Source organism: Coffea arabica, chromosome 3e, assembly GCF_036785885.1.
Source record: "Coffea arabica cultivar ET-39 chromosome 3e, Coffea Arabica ET-39 HiFi, whole genome shotgun sequence".
Classification (NCBI taxonomy): Eukaryota; Viridiplantae; Streptophyta; class Magnoliopsida; order Gentianales; family Rubiaceae; genus Coffea; species Coffea arabica.
Genome location: NC_092315.1, coordinates 9,315,622 through 9,338,887, shown reverse-complemented (window position 1 = coordinate 9,338,887; position 23,266 = coordinate 9,315,622). Strand labels below are relative to the sequence as shown.

Here is a 23,266-nt window from a genome sequence, read left to right as displayed (position 1 = left end):
TGTTTGAATGGTTTGTGTTTGGATTGCATTTTCCGTGATTTTTCATGGAAAAATTACTGTAACGATTTAATGTATGTGAGGGAAAAAAGTAATAGGGAAATGTGATCACGGAAAACAACGTAATTTTTCGACGGAAACCGGCAATCCAAACAAGGCTATCTCTATCAAACTCCATTCAGATGGTGGAACTTTTCCAAACTTCTCCAAAATTCTAATCACATCTTCTTCTTTTTTTCTTCACTCACGTAGCATTCATTAATACATACATCTAAGCAACATCTCAACAAAGTTGCCACCACATCTATACAAAAGAAACTACCGCAATTTTGTTAGTACTGAAGAAAAAAAATGTGATTAGAAAATGTATCAATTCGAGCTTGAGGCCTCTTTGCCGCTAAATCTAAACAGGAGTTTTATATTGGTCCAGAGTAATTATCGGACATGCCCAGTACTTAGTCCAGAACCAATAAAAAAAGCTCCACGTAGATATATAAAGACCTCACTTTCTAATTCACATGCTAAGTGAGATCCTAAATTAAATCACGTGAGACCCTTGTATGTTCATGTGAAATTCTTTTATTGATTTAGAACCAATTATTAAACATGCCTAGTAGTTTTTTGGGATCGACAAAATTTTTTTCATCTAAATAGTTACTACTAATAAATTATTCATAACCTTCTTGTACTTTTGCATAATACCATATGATCCCTTTAAATGTTCAAAATATCGACATAATTCTTCTGTGATTTTATATGAGATGAAAAATGGACAAAAACATCTCCAGTTACTGTAGTTGACCAAGACATGCTCCAAAAGTACATGTACTAAAATTAAAAAAATATACTTAACCCCACTACAATTTTGCAATCCTATCGTTTCGACAAAAAAAAACACTACAATTTTGCATAAATCTACCTATTTAATCCATTGTACTTTTGCATAACACCATATGATCCCTTTAAAGGTTCAAATATCCACATAATCTTCCTATGGTTTTACGTAAAGTAAAAAAAAAATGGAAAAAAAGAATTTTCAATTATAGCAATTGATCAAGAGGTCCAAGATGTACTCCAAAATTATGTGTGGTGAATTTATAATATATCTACTCAACTCCATTATAATTTTACATTAATATCTACATAATCCGAATTAAGGCTTTGCATCGATCCATACAACCCCTATAATATTATGCGAGAGACTTATTTAGTTTAGTACTTGAATAAGGAAAATACTAGCATTTCAATTAATGACGTTAGGGAAACTATTTATGCTAAATTTTCACTTTATATAAAATTACACGGGATTATATAGATATTTTAAAACTTTAAAGGGGTTATATGATATTATGCAAAAGTACAAGGGAGTTAAGGGTAGTTTAGCCTGTCCAAAACCAACCACATTAATTGAACCTTATTTGATTTCTTTGACATGCGCTGGAGATGGCTGTTGCCTGTCATTACACAATTGAACTGTCACTACATAATTGAACTGTCACCTAATCCACGACAATTTTTTCAGACTTGTCATCACTCGTGAATCATATAAGACACCAAAATGTCCCCATTGGCCGAACAAGAAAATCAATTTCCAAACTTATCTCCATTCGTTCTGCCCATTTATTTTATAGTTTTCTGCAAACTCAGCAGTATGTGAAGTGAACCTCCGCAGCAACATCAGTTCACCGTGCATTTAACGTGCTAGGTCTGGTTGGGGCGTTGGATCGGACCTGGGGATTAGTCGGGCCGCCTTTACGGACTTGACCCGGACACCCCACTCTGTCGACAAAAAAAAAAAAAAAAAAGCAGTATGTGAAGTCCACTTTCCTGTCCAAAGTCCCACAGTTATTGGACATCATCACTGAATCACTCTTCTTCCGGATTCTACAATGCTCCATTAAAGATTAATCCCATTCTCATTTCTCGCAAAACCCACCAAAATTTCTCCATCTTTCTTGCATTTATCGCTCTCTTTCTTGATCGTTCCCTTCCCTGTAGTCCTCGTTTGCTTGTTAATACATTGACTAGCATATTGATCTTCTTTCTTGAATCAATCATCAAGAACAGATTTTTATGATGAACTTGACGTCAAATTTTGTTTCGGGCTCTTGTGATGGAAGATATGCAGTGCAGTGTTTGCTAGGAAACCATAGATTTGTCAATTCTAAGGTGCTAAGTAGAAGATGTTGCTCTTTCAGGGATTTTAGGAAACGGATGCTGCGAGTTTACTGCGAGTCTACGGTATTTTCTTGGGCAGAGCAACCCTTTCGAAATTTTGTTCTAATTATGCTTTTTTTTTTTGTGGCTTATCCATCCAATGAATCCTGAATTTTGATCTCTTTTCTTAGATGATTTTGATAATGCTTTTATTGTTTGAATTCAATTTAAGATTGTTCTCTCATTTTTGGGTTGTGATTTGTGTATGATTGCTTAAAGCTTGAAACTTTAGTTGTTATCTGATGAATTCAGTATGATTTTTAACTGCCCTTTTGAGTAAATTGTAGTGTTTTTGGTGCTTTTCATTGAGGCTGGGTAATTCTTGTATTCCTTGTGTATGATATTGTATTTCCATGTAAAATGGCGTTATTCAGTGGGGATTGGTAGTTTTAGACTGCCTTTCATTTGACTAATCTAATGCGTATAATTACCCTGAAGTTATTGAACTGCAGTAGCTTAGCCTCAATATATGATTGGCATCGGTACGGGGTACCACGTTGAACTTCCAGCAACTGTTTTTGACTTTGCCCATCTCATTTGTTTGGAGGTGATGTGTTTAGGTTGATGACACTCTGATGATCAAAGATCAGCTCTAAGTGCTTTAATGTTGATGATGTGCTGAGTATATGAGTTTAATCAATGAATTAATTTGGGATTTCATCAGTTGCTCATTAATCATAGCACCCCTAACGTCAGTTTAAGAGCAGCAGTACAATAAACACTTTTTGGGGAGATTCTGGTTTCTGGCTTTATGTACTCAAAATGTCTGTTACGTTGTGCTCTGGCTTTAGAATTCTCTACCAACCTCTCTTTGGACAGAATGTCTTCCAAGCATTCTTATTCATTTGGGATATCTAGGTGATTGTATACATCTTGGTATTGAGGTTGTATGTACAAGAAAATTTGTATGTATTCTAGAGAGAAATCTAGCATCAGCAACAAAGAAAGTGCAGAACTGGAACAATGGTACAAGCAATATTCGATATCTTCCATGTTCTAAGTGTTTTCCATTTTCTCTTTTCTTTCTCTGTTTTGTGTGTTGTCTGTTACTCAATGTCTTTGTACTCTATGAATTGTATAATTTTAGTATTACTTGGACCCCAGTTCTAGTTTCAATTTCAACTTGTGGAAGCTTGAAAGGAATTGACCTGATTTGTATTTTGGATTTTCTCGTGGATGCAATGAGAGATATCAGTCAGAATTTCTTTGTATTGTCTTCTCTCTCAGATCGATGTTGCAATCTTCATAATGAGTTTATTACTTTGTAATATTCTTATTCCTTTGTGTTTACTTACAGACTACAGAAATGCATATCAGAAAGTGTTCGCCTTTTCTTGAAAGTGTGCTGCTTTGTGGGAATGGTGTGGTGTCATCTACTGAGTGGAAAGCTGTTCCTGACATTTGGCGGACCTCAGCAGAAAAATTTGGTGATCGTATAGCATTAGTGGACCCCTATCATGACCCTACTACAAATATGACTTATAAACAGGTCTATCATTCTTACATCTCACTGTTCGACATTTTTATGCTTTTTCACATCTATGATTATACTAAGGTCTTTTGACCTTTGTGCTTAACTGAAAAGTACATGGTTATTTAGAGCAATTGTGGATTAAGTTCTTGCAGTATTGGGAATAAATTAGCTTGAAATAAGTGTCTAAAAGAACCTGGCATGTAAATGACTGTTTAAGCTAACCAGTGATCTTCCTATTGTGGCTACACTAAATAAGACAAAGATGCATAATGTGCTTTACACTTACTTTCTACCAAGGCATCAATTCTTCTCCATGAAAAAATTACCCTTTAACTACACTGCAATTCCTGAATCAGAAGATCCAAAGCACCTGCATCTCTCTCTCTCTCTCTGTCAGTGTTATCTGAGTCCAAAAATACTAGCGCAATACATACTGTGAACATATAATTAGCAATAAATCACTTGGAGAAGTCAAGATCCACAAGTTTCGACAAGATATGCATAAAAGCCTCAAGAGTTTTATTTGAATTTTAAAAATTGGATTGCTGGTGACTCGTATTTAAGCCACAAGACCGTTTTTATTTAAAGAGCTCCTTGAATGCGAAACTGGAGCTTTGGCTTAATCTGTTGTGTGACCTGAACAAGTTCCAATATGAATTTCGCTTAGACTTGGCCTGAAAGTGAGGCACTTGGACTTGTGTGGCTGTTGCCATTCCTTAATGAGTAGAATATAGAGGATTCCTTGTTGGTGTTGTGGTCAAGACTGGTTTATGTGCATGATTCTCTGCTGCAGCATCAAATTTTTGCAGGTATAGACAGAGGACAAAAAAGGGAGAAAGAAGAGAGAGAAAAGGAGAAGTAAAAGAAATTGTAGGGGGAAAGTGAGGGAAAGATGACTAATTTTAAAAAAATGTGTTATGGAACATGAGATTTCATTTCAATTTTAATACTATAATAATTATGGTGCACACTTAAAGTTTTTTTTTTCCAAAGAAGTAGAACAAGAGTATTATTTATGTATACAGAGAGGAAAAAAAGAACAGAGTTGTTTTCTTATAACATATAACAAACTAATGAAGTTAACCAGTTGTTGAATGTGCGTATTTTGCAAGTCCACTGTAGGAGAGTTGATTTTCTATGGCTCTGGATGACTTCAGCTTGATACAGTTCAAATTTGTCGAAATTGCAGCTGGAGCAGGAAATCTTAAACTTCTCTGAAGGCCTTAGAGTCATTGGAGTGAAGCCAGGTGAAAAGATGGCACTCTTTGCTGATAATTCATGCCGTTGGCTTGTCGCAGATCAAGGTATTGAGCAACTAATTTCTAGCTAAAGTGCCTGGAAGGTGACTGCTTATGTTTTAGATTATATTTAGTGTCAACGTAAAGGTTTGACAATGAGGCGGTAGGTGCATTCCATACTGAACTATGAAGAAGAATTAATTATGACTCTGTCTTGTCTTTCTCTTACAAACACGTGTTTGTCTTTTCCAAACTATACATCTCAGAACATAGTGACAGCAGTTTCCTTGTCCTTTTGGGCAGCCAATTCAACTCCACATGTAGCTGAGGAAAGTTTTCACTTGAGGAATTCCGAAAGTGAACAGAAGGACTAGCACTTAGTTATCTATCAAATACAGTTGAGGGTTACTAGTAAAGTTAATGAAATGTCAATAATTGAGTGGTCTGTCAGTCCATGTTCCCCAAGGAAAGGAGTTTCCTTCTGGGATCAGGAGCCTCAGCATTTGCCAGTAGAAATGGCATGAGAGAACGTAGGCATTAAAACACTAAACCAGAAAGTGTACCGCTAAGCTGTATATGGCTATGGTACGTACTGTCATCCATTGGACCTACCACTTTATAGTTTCTGTAAGTTTTGATCTCAACTCGCAAAATTCAATTGGGAGAATCCTGGGCATGAACTGTCTCCTAAAATATATCTGCAAAACCTGTCCTTTTTTGGGTTATTTACTCAAATATTGCCTCCGGAAGACGGGGGTTTTTATGGCTCCATCCTTCTGCCTCAGTGAACTTTCCAAGCTCTTTAACATGATAAGAGAAACAAGAATATGAATATCGTTGGGAAATCTGACAACCATTTTGGTGCTACAAGCGAGCTGTAAAAAGAAAGTATGTTGGAATTTAGGGATGCAAACAGCATGGCAAAGTCACTGCTGGTGGTGCTTGGACGTTAAAGTCTCCTAGCACTGTGACGTTCAGGAGCATGATCCAAAGGTTGAGGAAGCATAGTGGGAGTTAGATGGATTTTGGTGAAGGGCAGAAGAAATTTAGATAACTGAAGTCAGCTTCCTATACTTGTGGACCACTATTAAAACCATATTTTTTGAGTAGATAACCCCCCTCTTTTAAGTAGATAACCTCCCTCCCCCCCCCCCCCCTCTCATTTTTTAGTAGATACCCCCCTTCTCTTTTATTGCTGTACACAGAATCTGGTACTTGTTACTTCAAATAAGATAATTCCAAAGCTGCTTACTTCAAACTGAAAAGGAGGCCTGTTTTCTGATAGCTCCTGTGAAGGGGCTGCTTCATAACTGTTTTTGTCTTTGGAAAAATAAGGATGAAACTAGACTTTTAAACAACTCTTGAGAATTGCTGTTTGTCTAAGAAGCTTTAAAATGGAGAAAACAAGAAGGCCCAAATTCAATTGACAATTCTGCATCAACCTTCTGGTTCTTTAACTACCTTGACCATTGTTATGCATATCAGCATCTTTGTATGGCATACTTTTGGAGAATTAGATTGTATACTGAAGGATACTTGATGAGTGAGTAATTCTTTCAAAAGTAGCAGTGTCTTTCAGAATAGCTCTTGCAGTCTCATTAATTTCTTGATCTGTAGGTTGTAAGTTATGTGAAAGTTGCCCATGGTGGGACCTATAATATCAGTTATCTGATTACTCATACTGTCATGATTCAAGTTGCCTCTAGGTATTATGGCTACTGGAGCAGTCAATGTGGTGAGAGGTTCAAGATCTTCAGTTGATGAACTTTTCCAGATATACAGCCATTCTGACAGGTTAGGGGAAAGTTCATTTGTTTATCTCTATAAATCTCCTTGTTTTATTACTCTATGCACTAAAATTGATATCTTGCTCATTTATCAAATTTATTGAAGTCAAAAGCACGTTGGAAGTTTGTTTAGTTGGTAACTTTGGATAATGGCATGGTTATATCATGATAAATCTTTAAGAACATCCCCTTTGAAGTACCATCAGGATGTTATCTTCTGTTTCATTAATTGTTTTTTGTTTCCCATTAAGATGCTTAAAGTAAGAATACATCAAGTTCCCCTTCATCATCAGGCAATATATTGTGGATAATATAAAATTATCTAAATGCCATGGAGTGTTTCCAAGACATGGGAGCCAGATATGACACATGATTTCATTAGAAAGTGACTTAGAATCCTGCAACATTCTTAGGAAATGCAATTTTCTTACTTGATGCAGCGGACTATTGTAGTGTGAAATGGAACTCCTTGTTTGATGCCAACTTGTTGAGTACCCTTTAGGTTGCTCTGCCAAGGATCTGTATTGACTATAAGATGAGATTTCAGAATATACATATGCAAACTAATCCTCTTCAATGTGAAGTCACATATGAAACAGGGAATGTTGCATGTTGATACTGAATTGCACTTGAAATTAGTACATGAGGAAAGCTATCAGGCATGCGCGTGAGGCCTTCTAAGCCCAAAGCGAGATTTTTGCTTGGGTTTTCAACCATTATTTTAAGTTTAGTTAATTTGCATATGCAGCTAGACTGAGGATCACTCCTATGAGAAAAAGTAATTTTTTAAGATAAGTTATGTAATGCTCTTAAAACATATACCAGAACTTTTCAAGATCTTTTCAATTTTGGTGTTTTTGGCTTTGTTGGAAGTATTTGGATTGTTAATTTTTTGTTTCTGGGTGGCGCAGTTAGGGTGGGCGGAAATTTAACTTGATAGGAAGCAGTTTCCTCTTAGCTTTTGACCTGAATAGTATTGAGTTGATATCCAAAAAAACGAAGTTTTTGTTTTCCCTTGACACAAAAGAGGGTTGACAGAAATCCATGGCATATGTCTTTGTTATAGATATTCAAGGAAAGGTGTGCATGGACTCAGACATCAAATGCTTCTTACTGTTTATGTCAACTAAGAGCTGAAACCTGAAATGGTGATGATATGTGTTTGCAGGAAAAGGGGGATTATTGCTGTTAAGTTTAAGGTTTACGAACTGCTTATATATTTCATTCTGTCTGTTTGTATACTGGTCATGCGACTAATAGTGTTAGCTATTAAGGGAAGAAGTTTAGGATCTGATTTTATCTGCTTAAGTATAATATGTTAGCTTGGAAGGAAAAATTTGCTAAAACAGGAGGAAAAATAAAAATGTTTAAGAATTGCATGTTCAACTACAACTTCGAAGAGGAAGGGCAACAAATGTCAGTGTGTATTAAGATAGCCTGAAGTCAACTTTTGATATTAAAATTTTGAGAAATCTTGTGCTTGGAGTTCAGTAGTTTGTAGGCTGCTGTTTCTTTGCTCTTTTTGGAGTAAGCAAGCTCAATTCTCTCTGTATGATTGCTGCTTGGCATGCCTTGTTTGTCGTAAACCTATTTGTGATCATCATATTTTATTGTTTCACATTTATCATCCTCCTCAAACTATAAATACTTATTTGCTTGTTACAATTACTGCAGTGTTGCGCTTGTGGTTGATAATCCTGAAATGTACAATAGAATTGCGGATGCTTTCAGTTCCCAGGCCACCTTACAATTTGTGATTCTCCTTTGGGGAGACAAATCAAGCTTGTCAAGTGAAGTAGAGGGATTGCCAGTTTATTGTTACCAAGAGATCATTGATTTGGGCCATGAGAGTCGTAGGGCTTTGCTTAGCTCCCAAGATGCTAGTAAGTTCATCGATATTGGCAAAATGAATACTAATTTGACAACAATTATTTCCATATTCATTCTCACTAATAATGTGTAGCACATATATGAACATGTTGTTGTCACTTTATCTTCCTACTTGTAATGGGCCCCAATGCATCATTCAATCAATCAAAGAACTTTTGTAACCAAGAATAATAGGATTTAATTTTCCATAGGTCCTTAACCAGTGTGCATGTATAGATTGATAGATATGAATTGTACACCAACTATAGAAACCTTAGCGCTTTAGTGGGGTTTCTCTATTTGGACCTCGGAGTTCTCAAGTTTGAATCATATAATCAAAAATAGAATAGTATATTAGTGGTAACACTAAGTGTGTATTTCTTCCTTTATGGTGAATCTCATCCAGTAGCTTTATGTCACAAGGTAACTTTGTATTTGATCCATTGGATGTTTGCATCTACAAATTAAAAGTGATATCAATCTGGAAATTAGAAGTTTCATCATTTCCCTCCCATTTTTAGTAAGTTTTGCTTACTTTATCCAATTTGTAACCACCAAGCTTTGGCTCAATGGCTACCAAAAAGGGATTAAGTCCCTCTTTGGGCTGTAGGTCGGGAGTTTGAATCCCACTTGCAGCGAAAAAAATCCAAAGGAGGTGCTAGAGTACCCCTTTGGTTTAGTCGGGTTGTTATACCTGCTAGCCCCTTATACAGCCTCTTTAAGCTTCCCCGCCCTATAGAATAGGATAGATTAGATTATAGGAATGTTATTGTTGCGGCAAAAAAAAAATCCAATTTGTTGATAGGCAATATTCTGTTTCTCTTACTTTAAGCGTTGAAGCTTAGAGTTCACTAAGCATTTCATTGCTGGTCTAATTTTATGATGATAGTTAACACACAGTACGGCTAACATCTCTATATCTCAGTTATACCACAAAGATCTTTTGTGATTGTGATTTTTATATCTTTGAATCTAATTTTTCAATGTGATTATTTATTGTGGTTTCGACATTTATTTACAATGAAGGAGTTACCAAGCATTTAAGGGACTCATTTTTTCCTTTAATTTTTGAAGGATGCATTTCAATGGGGATTGTAATATTTCAACCATTCATTTTCACTATAGTTGATTATAATGGAAAATTAGTACTAATTGACCATAAGACACTATGCTCAAGAGTTCTGTTAGAGAATGTGATTTGTGGCACTCACATGCAACTGGATGTGGCATTGGTCATGCTTGTTAGTCCCTCTTTTCCGGAGCTTCTGTTGCATTCCGACATTCGAACTTATTAGTGACAATGTAAAGATGTTGATTAGATGGTTTTACACTTCCAAATTAACCCTTTGCGAGACCAACCATTTTTTGAATTGCCTGACATGTTCAAACAAGATGTGGAACCAACTGATTCCTTAAAGACCTCAAGCAAACTTACGCGTGGGAACACATCTGGCAAAAAACTAGCCTGCTTGTATTGCAAGGGCAAAGAGGGCATCTTTGGAGATTTCATCCAAATTGCTATGGGGCCATAATTGTGAGAAATACATGGGAAATATGAGAGGCTAGTAGTTGGAAAATGCTGACAGTGATTTACCAGCTATGGTATGTGAGAAAAATTCTGGGACTGGTAAAAAAAAAATGCATGACACTTCTCATGGGATGGACGAATTAATACATAACACAGGGATTTTGTAACTCCATATTATATATTAGCCATTTTAAGTATAGAGGAACAACATTGGCTCTAATAGTCAGTGACAGAGGTATATATGCTTTGTTGTTAAAACTTAGCTGATGTTTCTATCAGATTTCAACTGAAAATGTTATCAAAAAATCCTTACCCGAGTTTGATGCCAATGAGACTATTGAACTCTTAAGTCAACAGTAACAAGAATTAGGAGAATACTATTGCATAATCAATGTCCTTACAGTGTAAGTTGTGAATCTTGTAAAACAATCATGTTTTGTCGTAATGTGCTGGTGGGTAGGTTGGACTGTCTGTTGGTAATATTTTTCTAAAAGCTTGCTCTTCTATGAAATGAATAGAACAAATAGTTGCCACTTTACTACGTTTTTGCAACAATATATGACCCCTTATTTGTGAATCATTCTTAGAATGCCTGCTTATCCTGTTCAATGACGACTTTTCTCTTCATTATGTGAGGTTCAGTTGCCATATGTTTACTTATTTTTTTTTAACTTAAACTGCAGTTCTCTTTCCTTTTAGTGTTGGGTTCTCAAAAAGTGTGGCAACCAAGGCATGTGGCATAACAGTCTTAACTGCCTTTTCATGTCAGGGCAACAATATGCATATGAAGCCATCAGCTCTGACGATGTAGCTACACTCATCTATACAAGTGGAACCACTGGCAATCCAAAAGGAATCATGCTTACACATAAGAATATCCTGCACCAGGTCCGAACTTCGCACTTTTTACTGCCTTTTTCTAGTGCCAATCTTTAGAATTTGAGAGAAAGCCAATATAATATGTTGATATTAATATAAGCTTCTGTAATTGATGTAAAGCCAGAGAAGGTCAATATAAGTTACCGACTAGTGCACAGCTGTTGAGCCGAGAGTTCTTAACACACGGAGTAGTGTATGTCTGATAGCAGATATAGACTACATGTCCTTGTTTGTTCTTACTATTGACAGCAAAATTAACTTAGGTTAATTTCAACTGACGCAAAATTGCTGGCGATTCCTTTTCTTTGGTCTATTATCAGACTAAATCTTCCACTATGGAGTTGATTTCCTATATTGCTCAGTGTCCTAACTTCTGTAATTGCTTCAAATTGTTGGATCCTCCCAACTTATTGAGTGCAGATTTTGTCTTAAGTAAGGTAGACTACTGTGGTTGTTTTTGCATTTCTTTTTTTTTTAAAACTTTTTAAGTAATGTCTGTAGTTTAATTATTGTTGTAGTTGCTGTTTTTATTGTCATTGCTGATTGCCTCATGTCATGTATATTTCATATATTGAGCCATCTAGAGCTGCCTTTGTCCACCAAGTACTGTGGTAGACTACAAGTTCAAAGCTTCAGTAGAGCATATATTTTGATGTTAACAGATAGAAGTTATTAAGTACAGAAAGATAAAAGTCGAAATAGCTGCATTCCTTAGATAATAAAGAAGAGCTACACATTACACTACCTCAAATTCGACTTAGGATATATTCTAAGAGGTCAAAGGAGAAATTTGCTGAATTGTAAGCTGAGGGATAGATGCAATGCCCTAATAGTCTATGCTAGAAATGGAGATATATCAAACTTACTGTGGATGAAGTTTCAAAACATGACTTGTTGATGTGGTGTGTAATGGATCTACTCTAGAAATGCACTGAACCAAGTCACAGAATCGGGCTTTTACCCAAATAATTATGTATTCTTTGAGATATTTTTTTGCGGCCTGATTATTGTAATGGACCAGCCTACTTCTTCTTCTTCTTCTTCTTTGGCCCCTTTTTTTCACCTTTAGGAAGCCTGTGGAAAGCTAATCCCCGACTTCTTGATGTAAACACGAGTGCCAGGAGACAAAATTGTTGAATAAGATAATAGCTTACATGAGTTGACTGCAAGTTTGGACTTCTTGATGTGGGATGAAAAATATCTTTGTCATTTAAATCTCGTGTCTTCAAGTTGCGGTACTAATTCTGTTTCTGAATTCTCCTGTGTTTAGATTACAAATTTATGGGATATTGTCCCTGCTGTACCTGGTGATAGATTTCTAAGCATCCTTCCACCATGGCATGTATATGAACGCAGTTGCGAGTATTTCATATTCACATATGGGATTGAGCAAGTATATACAACGGTTAAAAACTTGAAGGTGCGTGTTCTTGGTTTTTCATCTTATACATAATTTAATAACAAGAAATGTACTTGATTGGAGCATTACAAAACAATAATTGTGATTTTTCCCTGACTTTGCGTGAGCAAATTAATTAAAGCAATCCTTTTGTAAGTCTGCCTTCTAACCAATTGAGTTATTTCTATTTTAGGATGACTTGCGGCGCTATCAGCCTCATTATCTAATATCTGTGCCTTTAATTTACGAGACACTATACAGGTGATTCACACAACCAGTAATTTGTACATTCCATAATGCAAAATAATTTCAAGAACTGAAGACAATCACTCAGAAACGGGATATTTGAGTAAGAAAAAAAAAGATGGAAACTATATCTAAGAATAGCATAGGTGATAAATTTTCTACCTTAAAGAGAATATTTGGGTGGTTTTAATTATTTCATTTTGGCAAATGCCTTATTTTATTTGAGGCCTACTTATTGTTAGGCATAAGATTTTCATCGGTTTTGGGGAAAAAATTCTGTAGTATATGTTGGGGATTAGTTGTGCAATATTCCATTACAATGGCTCTCATTTTGCTTTGCTATAGTTAATATTTGAGATTGAGAATCTAAACTTGGGTTGCTTTCATCGAAATGTTTTGATAATGTTCATTTTGACAACCCATTATATGGAGTTGATTTGCCGGTGCTTTGGTTGTCGTGCATTCATAGTTCCATAGCTGATTGACTTTTTGAACATCTCAAGCTTATAGGTTTCATGTTATCTAAACTCTCCTGCCTGTTGAACCATCTGCCTCTTCCTGTATTATCACTATTGGTATCTGTTTTACAGTGGAATTCAGAAGCAATTTGCTACGAGCTCTGCAGTTCGGAAGTTTGTTGCACTTCTGTTCTTAAGGACTAGTATGGCATACATGGAGGCCAAAAGAGTTTATGAGGTTAAGCTCAAGCATCTTTCATATAAGCAGAACATTCTGAAGTTGGGCTATGTTTGTTATATTTTGCTTCTGCTTTTGCTTTTGAGGAGATCAAAGCTCATTTCCATTGATTAGATGCCTCTGAGAATTCATCATCTCCATAAGTTTTTGGCATCTTGTCCTATATTCTATTAACTAAGTTCCCATTACATTGTAGCAAATGCCCTTAGAAGTAAGCTAGAAGGTGCCATCCTTCAGTTTAGCAGATAGTGAGAATTATTGTCTAAGAGGCATGTACTTTTATAATTTCCTGGGGTAGTTTGTTCTTTCTTTGCTTTTTCTTTCTTCTTTTTTGTCTTCATGTGATTGTCTTTTGTCAAAGGAAACAAGCTTCAGAAATTTGCTGCAATATATGTCCTGATCCTTTCAGAATTTGAGCTTTAATCTTCAGTGTCACTGCTTATTCGTTGGAACCAGGATGCATTGGCTATTTCTTATTACTCTGTTGGATGATCCTGACACCGCCTCTTAGCTTTGTTGTGAAACAGATATGCTTTGAGTATCAATCTCTGAATGGAGTTCACTCATGTGAGAAGTTTCTAAGATTTGCATGACTTCCACGTAGAAACCCATTAGCTTGATCCTACTAAATATACCCCCTGCTGCATTATAATTATGTCTTGTACTGTTGTTATCCAGAATTGCATATTTTATCCAAAAACTCCATTATAACCATTTGCACAAGTCCTGCCTAATATTTTTGCATGCAGGTATACTTGATGATTACTGAAACAAACCTAACTTTTATCCTTGAAGGGAAAATGTTTAACAAGATCTCCAGAAGAACCATCCTACATAGTTGCTGTGTTGGACTGGGTATACGCAAGAATTATTGCTGCAATATTGCTGCCACTACATATGTTGGCTAGGAAAATTGTTTATAGCAAAATCCATGCTGCAATTGGAATTTCAAAGGTTGTGTATGGCAATGGATATCAAGTTGAAATACATTTCGCCTTTCTTTTAATGTTTTGAACTTCTGCACTAGTTGGCAAGCTGGCAATAATGGAAATAGTAATCCAATATTTTCATTTGATGATGATTCAGGCTGGCATAAGCGGAGGTGGTAGTTTGCCTTCTCACATTGACAAATTTTTCGAGGTTGTGTCCTTTTTCATTCTTTGCTAACCAATGTGGGTAACTTTAGTGGTGGCTTTTGTCAATCCGGTTTAAATACCTGCAGGCAATTGATGTCAAAGTCCAAAATGGGTATGGCTTAACAGAGTCATCTCCAGTCGTTGCTGCTCGATATCCTGATTGCAATGTAAGAGATGTAACCCCTGCTTATGGATTACCAGATTTGTGTTATAATTTAGACACATAAGCACATTAAGTTTGTATTAATTTGTTAATTTGATGAACATAGACATATATTGGATGTTTTGCTGCTTTGAGTTTCTTAAATACTACTTTACAACAGTTGCCAAATATGAGATGTTTGGCAGACTTTTTACATGATTTTTTAACTATAGAAGGTGGCATATTGATGGCCACGGCATTCTTCAGCTTATTGCTGCACTGTAGTTGCCACCTTCTGCAAATGCTGTAAAACATGTTGATAAGGGTAATTCAGTCACAAAAAGCTCATTAGTACTGCAATTTGCAATTTTAGTCAGAAATTTTGAGTTGTATCCCTTGGCAACATGAAGTAGCTCAATGATCCTTTTCTTATCATGTGAAATTCTTACAAATAAAAAAAGTTAGACCAAGTTACATACACAGCATTTATATTCTTCATGACTTCTGGTGCCATCTGTATCTACTTTATCCTAGGGCGCTTTACTTGATAATAGAACAGATTTAATCTTTGAAGGTTCTTGGTTCAATTGGACGTCCTATCCAACATACAGAGGTTAAGGTTGTGGATGCTGAAACAGATGAAATTCTTCCGGCAGGTTCGAGTGGCATTGTCAAAGGTTCGAGTGGCATTGTCAAAGTCAGGGGGCCACAAGTGATGAAGGGTTACTACAAGGTAAAATGTTAACTTCTACAGTTTCTTGCAAAAACAGATGGATTGTTCAAGCTTTTTCTAGTTAAAAGTGAAACGTCCATTGCCTCTTCTTGCATCTTTTATAGTGACTAAGCTACTCTATTTTATCATACTAAGAATTTTGTTTGCTGAATGTGTTCCTCAAATATATAATAAAAGTAAGATTCTGAGTTTTTCAGAAAACTCACTATATTTGTATTTACACCAATGAGTTATTTTTCTACAGAATACAATGCTATTGTACATACAACTACATACTCAGCTTCTAGTGAAGTCAATTGGAGACATTCTCTGCTCATATTTTTTCTTTGTCTGTAGCTATCATGAAGATGTAATTGATTCAAATGAAAGAAAGCAGTTGTAGTTTTATTTGATGGAAACAACATGTGACTTTATGCTCTTGGGCGCCTGAACTGATGTTCATTATGGCAGTGAACCAATTTAAATTGCCGTGTCTTCTACATCTTTCAATTTGCCCAGTCCTCTTTATGTGGAAACCAATTATATCTCTATTTTCAATTTATAATGGTTTCATTCAGTTAATGCTGATTACCCTGGAGTTCAAGTCATCAATCTTGTCCTTCTATAAGATTTGTATTGGTAAATTTCTGCTTCGTTAAAGACTGTGTGTGTGAGATGGATAACCCTGAGAGTTTACCTTCTATGTACTTTTCATTTTGTTGCCGTTGTGGTAACTGGAAACAAAGACGGGGCTATAGATTGAAGGATGGACTGTATGAAACTGCACACAGATCATTAATTAAGCTTGATATATGTGAAGTTTATCTCTCTTATCTGACCAAATAGAAATTTGCATTAACTGTCTTTTCAGTCTTCTTTCCGCATTATTTGCTACATAGCAATTACTAGTTCAGACTAAGGTATCCTTGTTTTGTTGTTGATTATCAATGTTTCTCTAATTTCAATTTAACCAGAATTCCACCGCGACAAAGCAAGCCATAGATGAGAATGGGTGGCTTAATACTGGTGACATTGGATGGATAGCACCTCATCATTCTTTGGGGGCAAGTCGTCAATCTGGAGGTGTTATAGTTCTTGAGGGGCGTGCAAAGGACACTATAGTGCTTTCAACAGGTAACTTTGTTACTGTGTAAACATGCAACAACAGGATAAGACGAAGGAAAGTAAGCAAGACTTTAGCAAAGTGTCTTAGCAAAATAGCAGCCTTGAACATCTTTGCTATGTGAGAAATCTGCAAGAGTTCTTGAAACCTGGTGTTCCAACAACTGGTGATTGTGGTCAACATAAAAGTTTCTTTTTGAAAGTTCATTTAGATGTAAAGAACTGCATATAAAACTCCAGGCATTCCTTGGAGAATGACAGTTATTTTTAGCTGATTGTTTTAAAACGCTAGTTAAAAAAAAAAAGCCTATTAGAAAACTTTAACTTTTTAACTGCAGATATGATTGTGTTAAATTTTTTTTTTTTTAAAAAAAAATCAGATATGCTAAGTGCTGATAGCATTTTACAGAAGAACAGCATAAATTTTACAACAAACACTAAAATAAAGTTAATTAGGATGCTTTTGACATATTCAAAGAAGTTGATTGATGCTTTCTTGGATAATATGGTAAAACTATTGATTAAAAAGCCTGAAGGTAGAGGCAGACCAAAACTAAGGGACACAAAGTAATTAAAAGAGAACCTGAGGGTGTATTAGCCAACAAAAAGTATGTAGCTAAATATTGGTGGAAAAAGGAAAAGGGTGCAAAGCCAACCAAGATAATGTGGTCTGATGCCTTTATTTAGTTGATTTTTTTGTATATCTGAAATTCTAGTTTTATGTTCTACAAGTAGTTAAAGTGCATAAGCGTTCTTTTTCTCTCCATGTGGGTGTGGCTGTGGGTGCATTTGTGTATATGGATGTGTGTCGGTAAAGAATTTAAGAAGAAAAATCTTTTACCTTGGAATTTTGTGTAACTGTGTTGGCCATATTTCACATAGTTGTAGTACACCCCTCTCCTTGCTTCAATCTTTTGGTGGAGAAATATGGATTAATCTCAAAGGATTAATCAATTGGGTGGAAAAGGGGTGCTAGCTCTGCATCTGGTTTTGTTGTAAGTCGTTTACATCATCTATTACTGATCGACTACTTTTGATGTATAGGTGAAAATGTTGAACCATCAGTGATTGAAGAAGCTGCAATGAGAAGTAGTCTAATTCAACAAATTGTTGTCATTGGCCAGGTTACATCTTAGTTATTCATCCATATTATCTATTACCCAGCTTGTCTAAGTACTTCCTACTTGTTTTATGCCTCTTAAGCATGGAATGGTATCAATGATATACAGGATCAACGACGTCTAGGAGCTATTATCGTGCCAAACAAAGAAGAGGTTATTTTGGCAGCTAAGAAGTTGTCTATCTTGGATTCTGATGCTTCTGAACTCAGCAAGGATAAGATGACTAGCTTGTTATATGAAGAGTTACGGAGATGGTATGCCATAATTGCTAGTGCTTTCATTAATTTGAGCATGTTGTACTGCATATGGAAGCATATGAAATTATTATCTCTGAATTTAGTTGTAAAGCAACAAGTAATGGACATGATAACTATTAGCAAGAAGTATCACCCAACTCAGATGGAGATCTCTTCAATTTTTACATAGTCCTGTACCTCAAGCATGGTTTATCCTGGTCTATAGTTTAGACATGTCAAGCCATCATGTTGATAATGTTCCTCTGATGCATGTTTCTGTTTCATTTGGCACATCCTGCACATTGACTTATCCTGGGCCTTTGCCTGCTTTTTTTCATGACTACTACTTTTCAGCCATCCTGAGTTTCTGTAAATGTCGAGACTTGTGTACTGACTGACAATGCATATAAACATTTTGGAAGTTTTAATCAGCAATTTAACAGAAGTGCAAACATCTTGCTTTATGCCAGTCTTTGGCTCTGTTCATTGTTTGCTGATCTTCTGCATTCCAATCGTCCTTCTCTATTAGGAAAATGTGAGGTATAATTACTAGTGGCACTGTGATTTTAACTTCTTTTACCCTTGTTAGGACATCCGAATGCCCATTTCACGTTGGACCAATCATCATTGCTGATGAACCATTTACGGTATATTCTCATACCCGCTCAGTGACCTTCATTCTCTTGTCATGCTAATGGTGATTAGATATTGATGTGATGGTTTCTTGAACAATTTTCTCTGAATCCAGATTGATGCTGGTCTAATGACTCCAACCATGAAAGTGAAGCGAGACAAAGTTGTAGCTGAATACCAGGAACAAATACAGAATATATACAAGTGACATCCTACCCATAGAGTTGGAAGAACCATTGGTCTGCATTTACCTGTACGCAGAACTTGAATTCGTTTTCTGAGTGTGAAAGTCTAGTCATATTTCGTGTTATAATGATAGTGCTAGATATTCCAAAATGACAACTCTGTAGACTGTAGACAGATGATTTTGGATTGTAATATCATCTGCTATAGCCTTAAAACTCAGTTAATTCCAAGGTTATGGAAACCTATAAGTTTAATCTATGTGATATGTTATTGCTTCAGTGCTAACACACAATTGATAAGTACGGACCACTTCTTCACAAAAGATCGGGTGTTCGAATCCTATTATCAATGTGAGGAGGGTTGTGTTGGTAGACGATCAGCAAGAATCCTTATAAACGACTTATGGTTCACAGGGCAAACTTTGACCCGCGGTAATAATCAGAGCCGAATTTATCTTAATTTTTATTTACAAAAGTTTTTTTTATTGCTTCTACGAAATATATTTGACAAAATAACATTGCAACTAACACACGTGTAAATTAAGGAACGATGTACACAACGATCCAATAGACAATACAAATTCAAAACATATCAAAAAGAATAATTCCTTTGCTTTCACCTTTTCTATTTCCTAAAAAATCAGCAAAAGTTAAATATCTCGTATTGATAATCGGGTGCTTCACAAAAAGATTTAAATATAGAAGGTCAAAACATAAGAAAATTTAAAAAGTTTATTTTAAATGTCATTAAAGAAATTCAACATCAAATAGAAAAGTTTAAAAGTGTGCTAGTGTCTACAATCTATTAATTTTGCTACATTATCTTATCTTTCCTCCAAATAAAGAAGATTATAATTTGTAAATTGAATCTTGATAACAAATAAGAATCGTTACCCTAGCGCTATTTTCTTGATTAGGTGGGTGCCTAAACCGCTTCCATATTTTAGTTTGTTCATCCCATTCTTCTTTTTTGATCAAATCATCTATTTTTAATCTTTGAATTTTCTTTTGCACCCCTAATACTATTTGAAACAGCTGTTTGTAGTTAATGAAAATCACAAAAGGAACTGACTTTTCATTTTATCAAACTGAATTTTATCTAACTAAAGAATCTTACTTGTTCAAGTACCCGAACGACTTGTTTGGATTGCTAACTTTTGGAAAAAAAAAAAAAAATCAGTCATTTATTTTACCTCACATATAACACATTTTAAAAATTTAATAATTTTTATTAAAAGCTCTTCAAAAAGTGCAATTCAAACCACCAAATTTCCATTTGAGAGCAACCACCATACTTTGGCATCATGGTTATAAAATAGCCAATACTTTCTTCTATCGAAGTGTGCTGTGTCAAAGAATGGTTTCATATGAGAGGCTTGAGAAACCTCCAAGCATCACACTGTATTATTTTGGAACCTTTGAAATTCTAAATAGATGTAGGGAAACCCTTTTTTGAAAATAAATTAAAATGCAATTTAAATTTTATTTAGTAATAAGTATAATAGCACAAGAAAAATTAAGACAAATCTCTATTTCGCAACGAAGCGTACTCTATTTGATAATACACTTCATTTATAATTGGTAAGTGATGAATTCGAGTCAGTACGGGATAAATATAGAATACTATTGAGCAAAAAAAAAAGAAATAAAAGTGTCTATTTCAGCGCACTATAGCTTCAAAAGGCGTGATATATGCTTCTTTCAGTAGAACCACGCCATAGTCCTTCCTACACTCGTGGCTCGGGCAAAGCCTTTCTTTCACATATGCCGACTTGCGAATTTCCTCAAACATTCACGGTCCACCTGAGCGGAAAAGAACCACCAATTACAATGCTCAAATCCCTTTTGATTGGAGAATCTCCCGCCTACAGTCTGAGGAATTTAATGTACAGTTCTAGCAGCCATTGATGCACCACTCTCAACTCCTTCACCAACTGAAACAATGCATAAAATTCCAAGCTCTTATAGAAGGCCAAAATATCCATGCCTACATACTCAAAACCGGGCTAGACTGTTATTTACCCCATTTTTCCAATGTCCTGATAGATTTATATGGAAAATGTGGCCTAGTTCCAGATGCCTTGAAGGTGTTCGAGAAAATGCCTCACAGAGACTTGTTCTCTTGGGCATCAATTTTAACCGCTTATAACCAAGCAGACCTTCCCCACCGAACTCTTTGCCTGTTTACCAAGATGTCCTGGCTGGATTACCTAAAGCCTGACCATTTTGTTTTCTCGACCCTGATCAAGGCTTGTGCCAGCTTGAGTAATGTAAGGCTTGGCGAACAAGTGCATGCCCGATTTGTAGTATCACCGTATTCACATGATGATGTTGTTAAGTCGTCTTTAGTTGATATGTATGCGAAATGTGGATTTCCTGATAATGCTCGTATTGTTTTCGATTCAATTTGTTCGAAAAATTTGTTTTCTTGGACTGCTGTAATATCAGGGTATTCTAGGAGTGGTAGGAAATTTGAAGCTGTTCAAATGTTTCAAAGTTTGGAAGATAAGAATGTGTATGCTTGGACGGCATTAATATCTGGATTGGTGCAGAAAGGACATTATGTTGATGCATTTGAACTTTTTGTGGAAATGAGAAGAGAAGGGGTTGAAATCACGGACCCCTTTGTTCTGTCAAGCATCACTGGAGCTGCTGCTAGCTTAGCAGCATTGGAGCTTGGAAAGCAAGTGCATTGCTTGGTTTTGACCCTTGGTTATGAATGTAGCATGTTTGTTAGTAATGCGCTTGTGGATATGTATGCTAAATGCAGTGATGTGTCCATTGCAAAGAAGATTTTTGACAGCATGTGGGAGAGGGATGTGGTTTCTTGGACCTCAATTATAGTCGGTATGGCACAGCATGGGCGAGCCGGTGAAGCATTGGTCCTTTATGATGAGATGATTATGGCTGGACTGAAGCCAAATGAGGTGACTTTTGTAGGACTAATATATGCCTGTAGTCATGTGGGATTGGTAGAAAGAGGTCGTGGACTTTTCAACTCAATGGTCAAGGATTATGGATTGCTTCCATCTCTGCATCACTATACGTGCTTATTGGATCTATATAGTCGATCAGGGCATCTTGATGAGGCAGAAGATCTCCTTACAGCAATGCCTTTCCAGCCTGATGAGGCTGCCTGGGCAGCCTTATTATGTGCTTGTAAGCGGCATGGAAATATCAAAATGGGTGTTAGGGTGGCTGATCGTCTACTGAGCTTAGGACCAGAAGATCCTTCAACTTGTATACTGCTGTCTAACGCTTATGCTGGAGCTGGTATTTGGGAAAATGTGTCAAAGGTGAGAAAGTTAATGACACATATGGACACAAAAAAGGAGCCTGGTTACAGTCGGATTGACCTGGGAAAGGAAAGCCTTGTTTTCTATGCTGGGGAGTCATTGCATCCTATGAGAGATGAGATTTCTACTCTGCTTAAAGAGATGGATGCGGAAATGCGGAGAAGAGGTTATGTGCCTGATACTAGTTTGGTTTTGCACGATATGGGGCAGCAAGAGAAAGAAAGACAGCTCTTTTGGCATAGTGAGAGATTGGCTGTGGCTTATGGGCTGCTAAATTCTGTTCCAGGGGCTGTAATACGCATAGTAAAAAATCTGAGAGTTTGTGGAGATTGTCATAATGTGCTCAAGTTTATTTGCTCCATAACAAATAGGGAAATTGTTGTTAGGGACTCCACCCGGTTCCATCATTTCAAAGACGGGAAGTGTTCATGTTGCGACTTTTGGTGATCACTGATCACGGAGGAGAAGGTGGTAGGGTTATAATAGCTCAGATTATAGGAGGAAGATGGTCACAGCCAAGAAAGAAGTGTTTTTTGATTCTTCTCCATACTCTCGCAAGATTCAAAAAACTGTCCAACTTTATAATCCAGAATCCTGAGATGCAATGCAACACTTTGATCAAGGCTTCATGATATGAAATTCTCCAGGATGTCAGGGTTGATGGCTGTTTTAGGCTGTCTGATTAAGTGCTTGGGCCTTGTACACAGATTTGACGGGAGTCTCCAGAATCTAAACATGTATCCCCTACTAAAGGAGCTGCCTAAATTTGCAAAAAGAGACCCATTGCTTGCTTAACATGAACATCAAGCAATGCAGCAGTAGATGATAACAGAGAACGGGGTAAATGAGTTGCAGTAGGTGCCGTTCATGGAGGAAAATAGTTATGAGCCAAGAAAGAGATATATGTTCCTTTTTCCAGCACATACATTTGCAAGATTCAAGAAACTGGTTATTTAAACTCCAGAATTCTGAGATGCCATAGGCATCAATGTGATGTGTAATTTCTCTATGACGTCAGTGTTGATGGCTGCATTTGGCTATCCGATTGAGTGCTAGGTCCTTGTACGGTTATTTGATGGGAAACAACAAAGTGTAAACATACATCCAAAAATGAAAAACGCATCTCATACTCAAGGAGCTCTGCAAAATTGCAAAACCTACCACTTAGCTTCCTTTATGTGCATCACAATTAGTGATGCTGAATATCCAGATTTCTCTGTAAAGAGAAACGGTGGTTATTACCTTCACTGTATTCCAACATTGGGGTCTGCACAAGATCACTCCTCGGCTTTGTTGATCATATGCAATCATGTCAAGAAAATACGCCTGAAACTCCTCTTTCAAAACAATCAG

General features: G+C 36.3%; 2 protein-coding genes across 2 annotated transcripts; both read left to right on the top strand.

Annotated features, from left to right (window-relative positions):
* The first annotated feature begins 1,668 nt into the window (after positions 1-1,668).
* LOC140038961 (probable acyl-activating enzyme 16, chloroplastic) lies at positions 1,669-18,876 on the top strand. Its single transcript, XM_072084680.1, has 18 exons — positions 1,669-2,238; positions 3,512-3,703; positions 4,878-4,992; positions 6,633-6,720; positions 8,388-8,596; positions 10,880-10,998; positions 12,260-12,409; positions 12,582-12,649; positions 13,225-13,330; positions 14,126-14,284; positions 14,417-14,470; positions 14,553-14,633; positions 15,183-15,341; positions 16,295-16,454; positions 17,487-17,566; positions 17,672-17,817; positions 18,389-18,446; positions 18,548-18,876. Exons 1-18 carry the CDS (start codon positions 2,071-2,073, stop codon positions 18,638-18,640), a joined length of 2,205 nt encoding a protein of 734 aa, XP_071940781.1. The 5' UTR covers positions 1,669-2,070; the 3' UTR covers positions 18,641-18,876.
* Positions 18,877-20,233: 1,357 nt separating this feature from the next.
* LOC113739434 (pentatricopeptide repeat-containing protein At4g14050, mitochondrial) lies at positions 20,234-23,073 on the top strand. The gene has a single exon (XM_027266647.2). It carries the CDS (start codon positions 20,525-20,527, stop codon positions 22,358-22,360), a length of 1,836 nt encoding a protein of 611 aa, XP_027122448.1. The 5' UTR covers positions 20,234-20,524; the 3' UTR covers positions 22,361-23,073.
* Positions 23,074-23,266: the final 193 nt, after the last annotated feature.